This window comes from Carettochelys insculpta, chromosome 2 (genome assembly GCF_033958435.1).
Source record: "Carettochelys insculpta isolate YL-2023 chromosome 2, ASM3395843v1, whole genome shotgun sequence".
Taxonomy (NCBI): domain Eukaryota; kingdom Metazoa; phylum Chordata; order Testudines; family Carettochelyidae; genus Carettochelys; species Carettochelys insculpta.
This window is the reverse complement of record NC_134138.1, coordinates 45183766-45199551: the sequence shown is the minus strand read 5'-3', so window position 1 is coordinate 45199551 and position 15786 is coordinate 45183766. Positions and strand designations below refer to the sequence as shown.

Below are 15786 nucleotides of genomic sequence, written 5' to 3'. Positions count from 1 at the left end.
TTGCAGCTGGCCTAGGCCAGCCAGCTAGGACTTGCATGGGTAAGTCCATAGGGCTATGTCCTGGCTGTGGAAGGGGACCAAATTATATTCTCAGCAATCCCTCAACATTTCATAGATTCCTGTGGGGTTTCAAAGGTCGCTTGCCTTACTCACGCACCTAGCAGCACTCACTTCAAAGGAACTACTTATGTGAGAAAAGTAAGCTGACCCTCAAACTAAGCGACAAGGAAAACACATCTGCATGGCAGAACAATTGTTTGTGGAGTATCTAGACTAACGTGGACAGTGAAACAGATCATCAATTAACTCAGGTTACAACCAAATGAAAAAAATCTCACCTACACAGACTTTTGTTTTGTAACAGAGAACTAGTCATGCTAGTCTGTACTCCAACAAAACAAAGCAGCAATAATGTAGCACTTTAAAGACTAACAAAATGATTTATTTGGTGATGAGCTTTTGTGGGACAGACCCACTTTAATCAGATCCAGTGGGTCTGTCCCATGGAAGCTCATCATCACCAAATAAATCATTTTGTTAGTCTTTAAAGTGCTACATTTCTGCAAACCTCTGTTTTGCTCATTTGACTTCTGGCCCTCAGAAGCAGGGTTCTGGCCAGCAGTGATTTTGAGCTGCTTGGCAAGTGTCCTGTGTCCATCCAAGGCTGTACACAACATCCCTACATCTTGCCTGCTGTGTGTGCATCTGATTTATCTTCATTTTCTACCACTTTCACTATCAACACTGCCAGTCACACAAGCCCTTAACAGTGCTAGGGCTTGTCTCAGTCCTTGCTGTAGCATGCATGGTCACGTGCAATTGTCAATTCCATGTGCTTGACCACACTAAGGCCATACCTCCGATTAAAAACTCTGGGGACTCTTTTTTCACATGTGTGTTAAGTATCCCATTCCCAACAACTACGATGTCTCACCTACCATTGAAACTTGTCTGCATCGACAGCTTCTCAGGGAGCTGGAGCTGCCTCTGTTTCACTTGGTTACATGACTGGTCGGCTGCCCTTCAAGCATTTACTGCTACTGCACAGGGCCCTCTGTGTAACTAACCAAGCCTATTCCCCGGGTACTAGCAGCAGAGACCAGAAGGACACGCAGGTAGAAGATAACATGGAGGGACTTTTCTAGCACTAATCAGTACACACTCTGTAATGTGGGCCTGCCAAGGGTGAAGGTGGAGGAACAGCTGTGCCAGGGCCCAGCATTTCAAAGGGGCCCGGAGCGCACACTGCTACTTTGGCTCTGGGCCCCTCTGAAGTGTGGCAGCAGTGCTGCTATGCCACTCTGCATGGCTGGGAGAAAAGGAGGGATGCCCATTCCATGGTCTGGGCGGTTCAAAGGTCTCACTGGCCTTGGCCCTGTCCCTTTTGCCTTTGGCCACACCCCTTCAGGGCCCACAGTGGCCACGCTACCATAATCCGACCTTTCACGGAAAACAGCCAATGATTTGTCTCATTTACAAAGGGAACAGGTAAGAGTTTTTCATTCTATTGGTTGGGAGACAGGGACACACAAATGGCTAATAATATTTTTACAGTTTCAGATTCAAACAAAAGCCCTTACAACAAAGCACAACTATTAGCCTACTCTAACAGCTTGTGCCTGACACAGCAGTGGACTAGGTTTCTCCTTCAGGAGAAACAGAAAACTTGTTTGGAAAGGTAACTGATATTTCAATACAAACTTTGTCACAGATTTTCAGTAGATACACTTACCCGAACAGAAACATGAACACACTCAGCAGCGCTGCGCCTTGGAATTCCTGATAAAATATGATCCCTAGAATGTGACAAAAACTAGAACTGCAGATCTTGAACAATTCCAAGTGATGTGAATTACTCATGACAAGGTCAGAAGTTTTGTTACGATGAAGCAGAAAAAAATCCCAAATACATCAATTCATATTTTGGGTGGGTTCATAGTACATGTCCATATCAGGTATCTATGAGTTTTTATTAGAAAACAGTGATAGCGTATAACCTGATAAGAGCTCTCTCTACTTGCTTTGGACCTCTTGCTTATCTTGTTAATTGTTCAGTACAGTCAAATTTTACATTGCCAACAACTGAATATCCTTGTGAAGTGCAAAAGACATTTTTAAAAAATGAAACATTGCTGAATTACATATAGACCCTTACACAGTGCTTAGTCAGGCCAGGCTCTGACTGAGGGCTTGTCTACATGTGAGTTGTAGCAATTTAATTATAAGTGGTGTTTTAACTGGATTTAATACAAAAGGCGCTGTGGCCACTTTTCCTTAAGTTTAAATCAGATTTATTTGGTTTTAGCTTAGTTAATTAGGAACATATTTAAAACTGCATTAAGCTCCTCTTAAGTCACACAGGAGTATGTATGATTTCAGCAGGTTTAACTGAACAGATGCAGATTTGTACATAGATGCATAAGAATCTAACTTTTAAAATGAGTAGTCACAGGACCAAACTCTTCATACATTTACACCAGTGCAACCCCTTTGGCCAGGCTCTTCTCTCTGTCACAAAGAACAGGTCTGCTCTACCAAAGCTGCTGAGGCAATCTGCATGGAACTCCCTTTAGCATTAATGGAAGTTCTGAACATTGAAGTTCCTGCAGCCGAATGACAGGGCAGTCCCCGTGCATGTTTAGGTCATAAATATGGCTGTATAATTTAGACTTATTGCTGCCACATCATCTTAGGGTATGCATACAGTACAATAAATAAAATAAATGCATAAAATTTAGGGCTGTCATATTATTAAAAATCACGATAGCCATTTTAATTTCATTGTTAACAATAGAATATAATTTATTTAAAATGTTTTGGATGTTTTCTACATTTTCAAAATTACTGATATCCATTACAACACAGAATACCAAGTGAACAGTGTCCACTTTATATTATTGTTGCTTTAAAATATTTGCACTGTAAAGTTTTTTTAAGTTAATTGCGATTGACAGCCCTTAAAAAAAAACAAACATGTTGCAGTAAGTCTCAGAGCCTGGGTCAACAGATATGGGTTTCTGCTACAGGAATTAAAATAGCAGTACAGAAGTTTCTGATAATTTCTAACCCTGGGATCCAGCTTGAGCCTGATTACCTACACTGCTACTTTTAACTCCACAAGCCTGAGTCAAGCGACCCAGGCTTACAGGCTCAGAGACTCGCTGCCGAAGAATTTGTTTTTTCCCCTGTGTCAGTGTCTTAGGCTCTCTCCTCTCTTGTTCTGTCAGTGCACACAATTTCCAAGATTTTCGGTCTCTTTTTAATGACATCAAGTTCAAAGTTCTCACCCAGAATAAAATGTAAAAGGCCTTTGGAGTATTTTATTTCCTTCACTTAAACTGGATTTCGGCTTTCTGCAATATAATACACAAAGTACTACAAAAAACACAGCTGTCTGTCATTTGAGTAGCTTGCCACACTATTAAAATTACTTTACCAGTTTGGATATGGAGACACCAATGTGCACATGGTAAACACATTTATGCTACTTCCAGAGGAGGCTAGCACTAATGACAGTACCTAATACCCAAGTAAAGCAGAATAAAAACTGTACATCACTGTGTTGTACAGGAAAAGCTTAGAATCTGATCATATTTAATTTTATTTCAAAATTTAGAACTTATGATCATTTTCCAAATATACACCTCTCATAATCCAGCTGCCTGAGAGCATAAAAGTTGTTTGCATTCCTGATAGTAAGAGGAGAATTCAATCTTGCTACTTCAAAAGTGCTTTTTTTTTATTAGAAAGTAAAACCAAACCTGCAAGGATGGCACTGGTAGTGAAGAACACAAAGTTAATTGGCACAACGACTGTTGCTTTGTAGAGCTCCATAGCTTGATTTAACAACCTAAAAGAAGACAGTTATTACATCTCCTGTATACAAAATGTGGTGTGCACTAAGTGTAGTAGTAGGTCTAATACTGTCACATCAAAACATCTAAAAGTGTGGAAGAAGTGGGCGTCTGCGGCAGCTACACATACTGGTTTTGACCCTGCATAGCACAAAGGAATAGTGCAAGATAAAAGATGATGCACACAATCAATGCAAATTCAATTCTGAATAAGGACAGTAAAGATGCATGACTGCCATATTATTCCTACTTATTAACCAGAGTAGGACCTAGCAGGGGGGGACACAGTTAAATGCCAAATAGAATAAAAAGGCTTAAGATTTCGCCTCTTCAGCCACACACCCTCTTCCCTTTTCAGAACTTGAGTCAAAGCCCTCCAAAGTCCACAGGAATCTTTCATAGAATCATAGAATTCTAGGACTGGAAGGGACCTCAGGTGGTCATCTAGTCCAGTTCCCTGCCTAAAGGAGGATCAACCCCATCTTAATCATCCCAGCCATCACTATGTCAAGCCAGGGCTTAAAAACCTCTAGAGATGGAGATTCCACCACTTCTCTTGGCAACACATTCCAGTGCTTCACCACCCTTCCGTGGTGAAGTTTTTCCTAATATCCAAAAGTTTTTCCTAATATCCAGCTTACACTTCTACCTCTGTAACTTCACACCATTGCTCCTCGTCCTGCCATCTGTCACCATTGAAAACAGACTCTCTCCATCCTCTTTAGATTCCCCTTTCAGAAAGTTGAAGACTGCTATCAAATCACCCCTCAGTCTTCTCTTCTGCAAACTAAATAACCTCAAATCTCTCAGCGTCTCCTCATAGGTCATGTGCTCCACACCCTTAATCATTTTCGTAGCCCTCTGCTGAACCCTCTCCAATATGTTCATATCCTTGCCATACTGGGGGCCCAGAACTGGATGCAATACTCTGGATGAGGCCTCACCAGAACCAAGTAGAGGGGAATAACAATTTCTCTAGATCTGCTGGAAATGCTTCTCCTAATTCACCCCCTTTGCTATCAGCCTTCTTGGCTACAAAGGCACACTGTGGACTCATATCCAGCCTCTCACCCACTGTAATCCCCAGGTCTTTTTCTGCTGCACTGCTACTTACCCAATCGGTTCCCAGCCTATAACAGTGCTTGGGATTCTTCCATCCCAAGTGCAGGACTCTGCACTTGTCCTTGTTAAACTTCATCAAATTTCTTTTAGCCCAATCCTCCAATTTGTTTAGGTCACACTGGACCCTATTCCTATCCTCCAATGTATCTACCTGACCCCCTACCTTAGTGTCATCTACACATTTGCTGAGGGTTCAATCCATCCCCTCATCCAGGTCATTAATAAATATGTTGAACAGTACTGGCCCTAGAACTGATCGTTGGGGTACTCCACTTGAAACTCACTGCCAACCAGACACTGAGCCATTGACCACTACCTGTTTGGCCCATCTGTCAAGCTAGTTTTCTATCCATCTTACAGTCCATGTATCCAATCCATACTTCCTTAACTTATGGGCAAGAATATCGTGAGAGACGGTAGCAAAAGCTTTGCTAAAGTCAAGGTATATCACATCCATTGACTTCCCTATGTCCACAGAGACACTTATCTCATCACAGAAGCTAATCAGATTGGTCAGGCATGACTTGCCCTTAGTGAATCCATGTTGGCTACTTTTGATCACTTTCCCCTCTTCCAAGTGCTCCAAAATGGATCCCTTGAGGATTCCCTCCATGATTTTTCTGGGGACTGAGGTGAGGCCGACAGGACTAAAATTCCCTGGATTGTCCTCCTTTCCTTTTTTAAAAGATAGACACTATATTTGCCTTTTTCCAATCATCTGGGACCTCTCACGATCTCCACGCGTTTTCAAAGATAATAGCTAAAGGCTCTGCAATGACATCTGTCAATTCCCTCAGTACCCTTGGATGCATTAAATCCGGACCTATGGACCTATGTCCGTCTAGCTTTTCTAAATAGTTCTTAACCTGTTCTTTCCCCACCGAGGGCTGCCCACCTCCTTCCCACTCTGCATTGCCTAGTGCCGTAGTTGGGGAGCTGACCTTGTTCGTGAAGACTGAGGCAAAAAAAGCTTTGAGTACTTCAGCCTTTCCCACATCATCTGTCACCAGGTTACCTCCCTCACCCAGTAATGGCCTCACACCCTCCCTGATAACCCTCTTATTGTTAACATGCCTCTAGAAGCCCTTCTTGTTGCCCTTCACATTCCTTGCTAGCTGCAGTCCCAACTGTGCTTTCGCTTTCCTGATTACCGCCCCCGGTGTTCTCCAGCCATATATTTGTGCCCCTCCTTACTCATCCGTCTAAGTTTCCACTTCTTATATACATCATTTTTGTGTTTAAGCTTGCCAAGTATTTCCCTGGTAAGACAAGCTGGTCGCCTACCATGTTTGCTTTTCTTACTGCACATCGGGATGGTTTGTTCCTGTGCTTTCAGTAAGACCCCTTTAAAATATTGCCAGTTCTCCTGAACTCCCTTCCCTGTCATATTCGCTTCCCAGGGGATCCTGCTCATCAGTTCTCTCAGGGAGTTGAAGTATGCTCTTCCGAAATCAAGGGTCTGTATTTTACTGCTCACCTTTCTTCCCTTTGACAGAATCCTGAAATCTACCATCTCATGACCACTGAAGCCCAGGTTGCCACACACTTCTATTTCTTCCCTGTTTGTGAACAGCAGGTAAAGCTGTGCATGGTCCCTGGTTGGTTCCTTCAGCACTTTACCAGGAAGCTATTCTGAACATTCTCCAAAAACTTCCTGGACTGTTTGTGTGCTGCTGTATTGGTCTCACAACAAATATCTGGGTGATTAAAGTCTCCCATAAGAACCATCACCTGTGATTTGGAACCTTCTCCTAGGTGTCTGAAGAAATTCTTGTCTACATCATCTACCTGATCTGGTGGCCTATAGCAGACACCAAAGACTATATCACCTCTGATGCTTCTGCTTCTAAGCTTAATCCAAAGACACTCAGCTGTCTCTTCTCCCTCCATAAACTGGAGCTCTGAACAATCACATTGCTCTCTCACGTCAATTGCAACTCCTCCTCCTTTTCTCCCCTGCCTGTCCTTCCTGAACAGTTTATCCCTTCTATGACAGTGCTCCAGTTATGTGACTCATCCCACCAAGTCTCCATTATTCCAATCACTTCATACTTCTTTGACTGTGCCAGGGCCTCTAATTCCTCCTGTTTGTTTCCCAGGCTTCTTGCATTCATATACAAACACTTTAGGTAATAAGCTGATGGGTCTACCTTCTCTTTTCGAATGAATGGTCCTCGCTTGTTGGACATTCTTCCCTCCACACTTACCTCAGGGCTTGGGTCACTGCCCCCCGATGAACCTTGTTTAAAGCCCTCCTCAGCAGGGTTGCAAGCCTGCCCACAAAGATGCTCTTTCCTCTCTTTAGGTGGATCCTGTCATTTCTTATTAGTCCATGCTCTCAAAACAGAATCCCATGGTCGAAGAAACCAAATCCCCCTCTCTGACGCCACCTGTGCAACCATGCACCTACTTCCACGATTGAACGATCTCTACCTGGACCCCTTCCTTGAACAAGGAGGATGGATGAAAATGCCACTTGTGCTCCATATTCTTTGATCTTCCTTCCCAGAGTTGCATAATCTACAGTGATCCACTCAAGATCGTTCTTTGCTGGGTTGTTGGTTCCTACGTGGAGAAGTAGGAAGGGGTAATAATCCTCAGGTTTGATCATTTCTGAAAGTCTCTCTGTCACATCTTGGATTCTAGTTCCTGGTAAGCAGCAAACTTCCCAAGATTCCAGGTCTGGATGGCAGATAGATGACTCAGTCCCTCTTAGAAGGGAGTCACCGAACACTACCACCCATCATCTTCTCTTGGGGGTGGTGATCGAAGAACTGCCATCCCTAGGACTACTCATCCCAAGCCTTCCAGCCAGTGGGGTCGTTTTCTGATCCCTTCTCTGAGAGGTCTCTGCCACAGCATTCCCCACTACATCAACCATGCAGAGAGCTTGAAAGCAGCTGCTTACCTCTATGGGAATTGGAGATAACTGAATTGGCTTTTGTCTCCTGGAGGTCACATGCTTCCAATTTTCTTCCTTGGTTTCTACTGCCCTCATCGGTTGCTCAGCCTGTGGTGCCTGCAGTACTAAATGATGCCTTCTTTGAGAAAGTCTTCACCTTCTCTGATGGACTAAAGGGTCGATATTTGCACCTCAGCTCCTCTAAACTTTTCTTCCAAGATGGCAACTAGCTTGCACTTGGTACATACAAAATCCCTTCTGTCTTCTGGGAGGAAAACAAGCACAGCACATGCAGTGCAGATCACAACGGCTGACTTGTCAGTAGACTTGTCACTGTCCATTATTTTTCCCTTTCTTCAGAGAATTCACTCAGAAGATATTAGAGGTGATTTGAAGAGCAGAAGAGAAACAAAACTATAAAAAAAAGAAATCAAATAATATGGGGCACCCCCCCCGCAAAGGAGAACTCCCAGGCAAACTCCCGTTTGCAGCTCCCAGCTGGTCATGCTCCCGCTGGTCGCTAGCCTCTGGCTTGTGAAGCCTTCTTTCCTTTGGTCCCTCCTACCCCTGGTAAGTCACAAGGGGAGGGGCTCTCTTCCCCCACTCTCCCACACAAACACACATGGCCACAATAACTGGAATTCAAATTCAAGCAGACAATCAGCCTAGGAAACTGAAATTCAGATTTAGAAATTCAAATGCACACAGACAATCAGCCTAGGAAACTGAAATTCAACTTCAAAAAACAGTCAGCCTCACCCACAAGTAACTGAGATCGATCAGTAACTGAAATTCAAATTCAAATAATCAAACAGCCCAGGAAACAAAACAGACCCAATTGCTCTCGGTGGGGTTCACCTTCTCTCCCAGGCAAACTACCCTGTAAGCAGCGTCCTGTTTGCAGCTCCCAGGCGGTCATGCTCCCGCTGGTCGCTAGTCTATCTTTCCACTGACTGGGCTTTGCATCAGGCCCCGATAACCTGCATGTATCTGAATGAGGAAGCAAGCAGGAGGTCTGAGCTTAGTCCAGAGGAATAAGGCAAGTGGCCACAGAAGCTACAACAACTCTCCTCATTTATTTATTTAAGCCAGTTTGCAAATGCAAAAGTTAAATTGAAGTAGCTCCAGTCTACGCATCCAGCTTCTTAATGCCAGTGGACCAATGCAATTCCCCCATTGCTGCACCAGCCACTGCCAAAATGTCCTCTCTGTGTTCCATTCCTGTGGGGTCAGCATGCCTGGAAACCACTCCAACAAACCGACCCGGGCCCCATTTGGAAGCCACTTTGGTAGCAAGCAAATATCATTTCTCAAAGACGTACAACTTCTTGGAGAAAACTCAAAAGAAACCCAGTTGCACGGCCCCTCTGGAGCTCCAGGCCTTCGCATGTAGGTGGGAGGGGGAGCAGCACGCAGTCACAGATGGGAAACAGTCAGCAGAATTTCCATGTGTAAAAGTGTCTGCTGTGCCCCAAGACAAAGGTCAGTGTCAGAGCAGCAGCTCATGCAAACCCACCAGCACATTAAGGACAAACAATGCCACCTCCACTAAAGCACCCAAATCCTGCCCTTTCTGTGGCATTTAACTATAATGTTTAACTTGACTTACATCCACACACCAGGCAAGACTCTCACCCCTGCTTCCCTCTGAATAAAGGGGCTTAAAAAGCCACTGGGCAGAGTATTGTGGCTCATTACCTCTGTCTGTGCCAGTGGTAAACAGCCACGGGCTGTCTCCCTGAGTGCCATCACTCAAGCACAGATACAGGAGTCATGGCTGGTGTCAGGGTAGGGTTACAGCAAACAGCAGCATGTGGATTTTGGGCAGCATTACCTGCCACAGGCAGCTGTGGGGAGGGTGCTGGAGTTTACTAGCCATGGAGGGTCAATATCATTTCCACGAGGGGCCACGTTGGCTCCCAGAACAGCCCAGCCTTGGGAAGGCACAAAGAAGGGATTTAAAGTGATGTGATCCCCTCCACCTTTGGGCTATACATTCAGTGCAGCACTTCTCAGAAACACACCACAGAACTGAGCACAATGTGGCTGTGCATGGCACAGGGACATGAAGGCCAAGATTTGCATGTATGTTCTCAAGAGCTGTTTAACCCAGTGGCAAAGCAATTCACCATGCTGAATGAAGGTCTCCCACAGAAGCATCACAACCAGCCATATCTAGATCTACCAATAGGATTATGAACTGTACCCACGAACACTGGACTGTATCTTTGTAAATTCAATGTCACTGCACCCCCTCCCCACACACTGTTTCCTGCCAACAATGAATCTGAAAGAGAAAGAAATATAAGGAGATGGCAGAGTGTTTCAGAAACCCATAAAAAGAACTATGCTTAAAGGTTTCATTGGTACGATATATGTGAATAGTAAAAATCCAAACTCTGATCTGTTTTAGCCATTAAAGTAATTGCATGGTTATTTCAGCAACTGTTGAGCAGTCTCCATGGTACTTTAAAAATAAAGAAATCTTACATATCCACAAAGGATAGTCAGGGTTTTGAAGTCACTGAAAACACCTTATTGTTTCTCCCATTCACAACAATCTCATTCTCAGGGACTAAAACATAGATGTTGATGCTCAGCAGCAACCCCCAAGAAGATGTACTAGGAGCTGTTCTGAGTTCTCAAGAATCAGTGAAAGAAATAAACTTGGTGAGTGATCTAGGTAAAATGTGAGGGGAGGTCGGGGCAGTCATGGATACCAGAACTATCTGCTTTTGAAAAGTCTGCTCCGTGGGAATAGAAGATATCGGGCCCAGGAAGCAAAGTAGCCACACGTGCTCTTTGTCTGAGTTTTGACCAAGTGAAGCAAGAGAAAGAAATCAGCCAAAGGAGAAAAGAACCATTTAGCAGCCTCCTATGTACCAAGTTCTATTTCCTCTCTGAAATGTCCTGAACACTTCTCCCTTCAAAGAGCTGGGTGCAAACTATTCGGCAGCCTGTGACAAGGAGGTCCAGAGGCACTGCAGAATGAAGCATCGGCTTTCTCCCAAGGGAACTCTAATTGCCACATGATGGTGAAATGTGCTGGCCATTTGACTAAAAATAACGGAAACAAACCTCCAGAATTCATCTAGAGCAGCCCATCTGAGTGCACTGCCTGACGTAATCCATACGAGAAGCACAGGGACAAGAATAAAAAGAATGGACTCCCCATTCAGCTGGGAGTTATATTTTATATTACAATGGCAGCAGCACTCTCCAGTCATGGTAATAAAACGATCACTTAATGGGGCAGAGGCCAGCATGAAAAATCCTGATTTTGTAGAGCGCTCTCCAGAAGTTAACTATTTCCTAGAGAGGCTTAGTCATACCTAGCTTGCACTTCAAGCTCAAATTTGTCCCAGGCAACACAGCATGCAGATTTAGATGAAGGGAATGGGAGGATACACAACAGCTCCTATCTTAGGACATTAGGTGACCACACATTTAATGGCACATCTATCCTTAAAATGCTGCTTTGATGCACCTATGGCACAGCTGATGGGAGAGTTATCTTCTCAGTTTAGTTAATCCACCTGAATGAGCACTGGTAACTGCATTGGCAGAAGAAGCCCTCCCATCAATATAGCGCTGTCTCCATTGGGGCTTAGACTGGCATACCTGTGTCCCTCAGGGGTGTGGATCATTCTGACATCAGAGCAAAGTTGTTACACTGAAGAAATTCTGTATTGTCAGTCAAGGTTAAGGGGGAAAAAAATCCCTTTCTATATTGAAGGTGAAGTTACTGGAAGCACATTGATTATGTGATTAATTCATTATCAGAAAAGGGTTTAAAAACTACATTACAAAAATAAACAGAAAGAAAACATCAGGAACATAGTAAATTTCAGTTCACACCTGGGTGTAAGAATTGTGGCAAAAAGAAGACTGCATTTTGAATAAATCTGAGTTTTGTTTGTTAATAACAGAAGGCACCAGCATAATAAATCCAAGTGAAATCATCTGATCAGAAATAAAATATCAATCAATCAATGAATGCAATTGGTGTGTTTAACTGTTAGTTGCACTAGAAAGTCCGTAAGTACCAGTAATTAACAAAACCAGCATGGAATGATTAGCAAAAACTAACTTACTTGACTTGGAAAACACAAGATGTCACCAATATAATGAGCATGATATAGAAAACGGGGTATGTTAGCTGCATTTTGCCCTTTGCCGAGTATGTTATCATGCCTGCCACAGCCTTTACTGAAATGACGGTCAGGGATGCTGGAAAGAAAGAGAGATGTTAGCGAGGGGGAATTATAAGTCTTTACCCCAGTGTGTCAGTGCTGCAGAAAGACATATTGATCGCCAGGATATTTAAAAGATTAGTGGTGTTTTAATTCTTCTGATTTTCTTCTTAAATTAACAAGGCTTCCTTAAAGGAAAATGAGTAGCAATCTGAATGACAGACTAGGAGCTAGAATCAGGTATCCCCATCACCTGAAAGGCTCAGGTGGCTAAACTAAAAGGCATTCAAGTGTTGCCTCTGGTGTGGGCTCTTGATTTGCCCCAACCACTGCTGCTGAAGCTCAGTTGTGGCCGTTACAATTAGCACATATAAAGTAGAAGAATTTCAAAACCTAAAGGGCAGCAAAATGAGAAGAGCAAAAGCGCACACATTACACTAAAGGAAAACAATGAATAGCAGGGACAAGTCTCCCCCCCTTCCTCGACTTGGATCCAATCTCAGGTGTTCCAAGATGTTCAGTTCCAAAGCTCCAATTAGCCCAATTACAGAAATAGCCCCATATTGGCATACAATTCAGAACACTCAGCAGAGGAGAGTAAGGGAGGGGATTCAGATCTGGGGTTCTGGTTCACGCATTTGGCTTAAAGTACCTCTGACAGTTCACGTGGTGTTTAACTGGCACATAGGTCTAGTGTTGGCCTATCTGTAGTTCACCATTAGGCCCAAATTCAAGGATTCCCTTTGCTTCCTTGGAATAGTACCTTACTTCTTGAATGGCCTACAGGTTGAACCTCTCTAATCAGGCACCCTTGGGATTTGACCAGTGCCAGATGAGAGAATTTGCCAGACCACAGGAGGTCAATGTTGTCTAGAAGCATTACTAACACTTTCAGTGCTTACTGGACTCTTAGAAGACATTTAGGTGTAAATTGCAGCTAAATAACAGCACATAACAGAGAGCCAGGACTGGTAGCTGTAAACAATCTTGATGGGACCACAGGAATCTTGGCCACACCCATCACAAGTGGTCATCCAGCTAAAATCATTCTGGTTGAGAGTGTTCCAGATTAGAGAGATTCAACCTGTATTGAAATCAATGAGATTGGACAAGGCAGAACACAAGGTGAGCAAAGGATGTCAGATTCTGGACCATAATAAGTATGATGCCAAAAACAAGAGAACAACCAACCATTGTGCTCATGTGTGTAGTTAAAAACCTCAGTAAGTCACAGGTTACCATGCAGAAGTTTGGAGTTACATTTGAAAACATAATGTTGCAGTAAAAACTGCTAGTTCTGACCTTCCCGCTAATGGCTGGACTGTTCAAAGGTGAAGAGTTTTGTCATGACAGTGCAACAGACATGGCAACATTCTACCACATCCTTGGGAGAGTTGACTGAATTACATTTAAGTACCTTTGAGATCCACTGGATGTTGACTTCAAATGCTCTTAGACAAAGAGTTAATGGGCACAAAACAAACATAAAAATACTCCTGATCCACAAACCTGTCAGTCAGCATTTTAATGAAGTGGGCCATTCTGTTAATGATTTAAACTTTGCATCTTATTGAAGAGGAATTTTCACAACAGTCTTGAAAGAGAGGCTGCTGAACTCTCTTTTATATTCAAATTCGACACATTAACACATGGTTTGAACCAGGATGGGAATTTTCTGGGTCATTATAGGGCCTCTTTTGCATAGTTGGCTTAATCTAATTCTTGACTCCCCCCCAACCCTTCTGCCCCTCTATTCTCTGCTCACCTTGATAATTTTTTTCTGATTTGTCAACCTTGATTACTATTTTTGGTTCTCTGTGCCTTAAATATTGAGTCTGTTCTGGTATGGCTGTGGTCTGAAGAAGTGGCTCTGTCCCATGAAAGCTCATCACCTAATAAATTATTTTGTTAGTCTTTAAAGTGCTACTTGACTGCTTTTATGTTTTGAGATCCATTGTATTACATGAATGATTTATGTATTCTTGTACATGAACTCTCCAGAGCAGATGTAAGACCTGGACACTCAAAGGACTATACTGAAAATGTCCAAGACAAGGATGGATTCTTGGGACACTAAGTGTTAAGTGGATTTTCCGGGGAATACCTTGGGAGAAGTTAATGCAAATAGCAACCTTTAACAAAGTTTAGTAGGCTGCCAAAGTCCTAATACACATCTAAAAAGGCAGTATAGTAAAATATGTGGTATTTGCTAAGGCTTCAGTTCTGGGAATATAATATACATACATAGATGGGAGTACTGGAATGCAGCAGAAGGTCCCAGGCAGTTGCACTGAGGAACTGCATACAATCAGAGTGGTTAAGAAATTTTCTGGTTTTGTTTTCATATTAGTGATTTGTTTTCCTCAGCTAGTCTTGGTCACAAAAGATGTTCTAGTCATACGGAGTTTCAACGCTCTCTGATGATAAAGGGTTGCTTCAAATGACAGAGATAAAAAGACCTGAAATAGCCATGTACCAGTTGGATTCACACAGAAACAAACTGAAAATGTGTAAAACCAAACAGTACTAGCAATAGCTATATAATGTTTGTTGAGTAACTAGCTTTGCTTGTTAGAAAGAAGCTTCATTGAAACTATGTAAAAACCAAAGGATTCCCCTTCAGATTGCTCCTTTAAACACTGCACTGACATAAGCTAACATAGGGGACAAATGACAGAGAACAATCCAGCGAGAGAGAGAAAGGACTCTTACACAAACAGAATAGTATGTTCTTACCTAGTAGTGCTACCATCACTAACAAAAGCACAATGTGCTTCACATCCTTTCTTTTATAGGCATACAGAAGAATGCAGAATATTATTATTTCTAAGATCTGGGAAAAAAGGCAAGAAAGGTTAAGGTGTAAACAATATAATAAATGCTCCATTCAGCTCTTTAAAATGTCACATTGATCTGCTCTGCTCAAACAGCTGGAGAAGGGGATTGTTTTATTAAGCATCTTCTGCTAAAAGTAACCTTATCTTCCATCAAGTTAACAAGTAATTGTTCTTATAAATCTTTCCTGCTCAGTTCTTTGCTTTTGTTTTGCTCTTGATGAGCCTGTTTGCTTTCACAGCATTGAGAAGATTAAAACAAAGATTGCTTTTCTGTGACAACAAAGGTACATCAGTTAGTGATAATCAATACAGGCACCCCAGGGCTCAGGAATAGAGAGCTAGCCTGAAGCAGAATATTATCATGGTTAGCCTAATATTTCTACACAGACTACCACCAGAATATCTGACCACCTCAGTTTCTTTCCCCTCTGCACTTTTTGTCTGCCTCTGTCTGTAAAACCTTAGCTAGCACTATCTTCATGGCCACACTTCCTGCCTTGCTTATCATGGAGTATTGTATTAATACAGATTACAGCCAGGCAGTGATCTTCAATCACTGGCTATCCACTTCCCTGTCAGGAGGGTGTATGACAGAAGGTACATTGGCAAAACTCTGTGACATGCCAACAGAGACTGCCCTGCTAGCCGTCTGTAGATGCCGACACACTTTTCACTGTACACAGCCCAGACTTGCTCCACCTATGTCATCTCTACCTTCCACACTGACAGTTAAATTTACTGGCTTCATTAGCTAGTTTTGCAGGTTCCCACAGTAACACTTGCTCCCTTGCAGTACCGTAACACGTGGGTAGCATCACCAGCTGCAAAAAACAGCCTCATGATTGTCAGCCACAGAGTTTTCAGTCAGCCTGTCAATG

The 15786-nt window shown here is 43.0% G+C and overlaps 1 protein-coding gene across 3 annotated transcripts in view; it reads right to left on the bottom strand.

The window, feature by feature from the left end:
- Positions 1-15786, bottom strand: part of NIPAL2 (NIPA like domain containing 2) — an 85224-nt gene that overhangs the window by 9193 nt on the left and 60245 nt on the right. For all 3 annotated transcript variants that reach the window (XM_074986886.1, XM_074986885.1, XM_074986887.1), the window contains exons 6-9: positions 14808-14904; positions 11973-12108; positions 3762-3850; positions 1733-1796 (exon numbers count right to left, since the gene is read on the bottom strand). In XM_074986886.1, coding sequence (XP_074842987.1) covers positions 1733-1796; positions 3762-3850; positions 11973-12108; positions 14808-14904 — 386 coding nt within the window. The remainder of the gene's footprint in view (positions 1-1732; positions 1797-3761; positions 3851-11972; positions 12109-14807; positions 14905-15786) is intronic.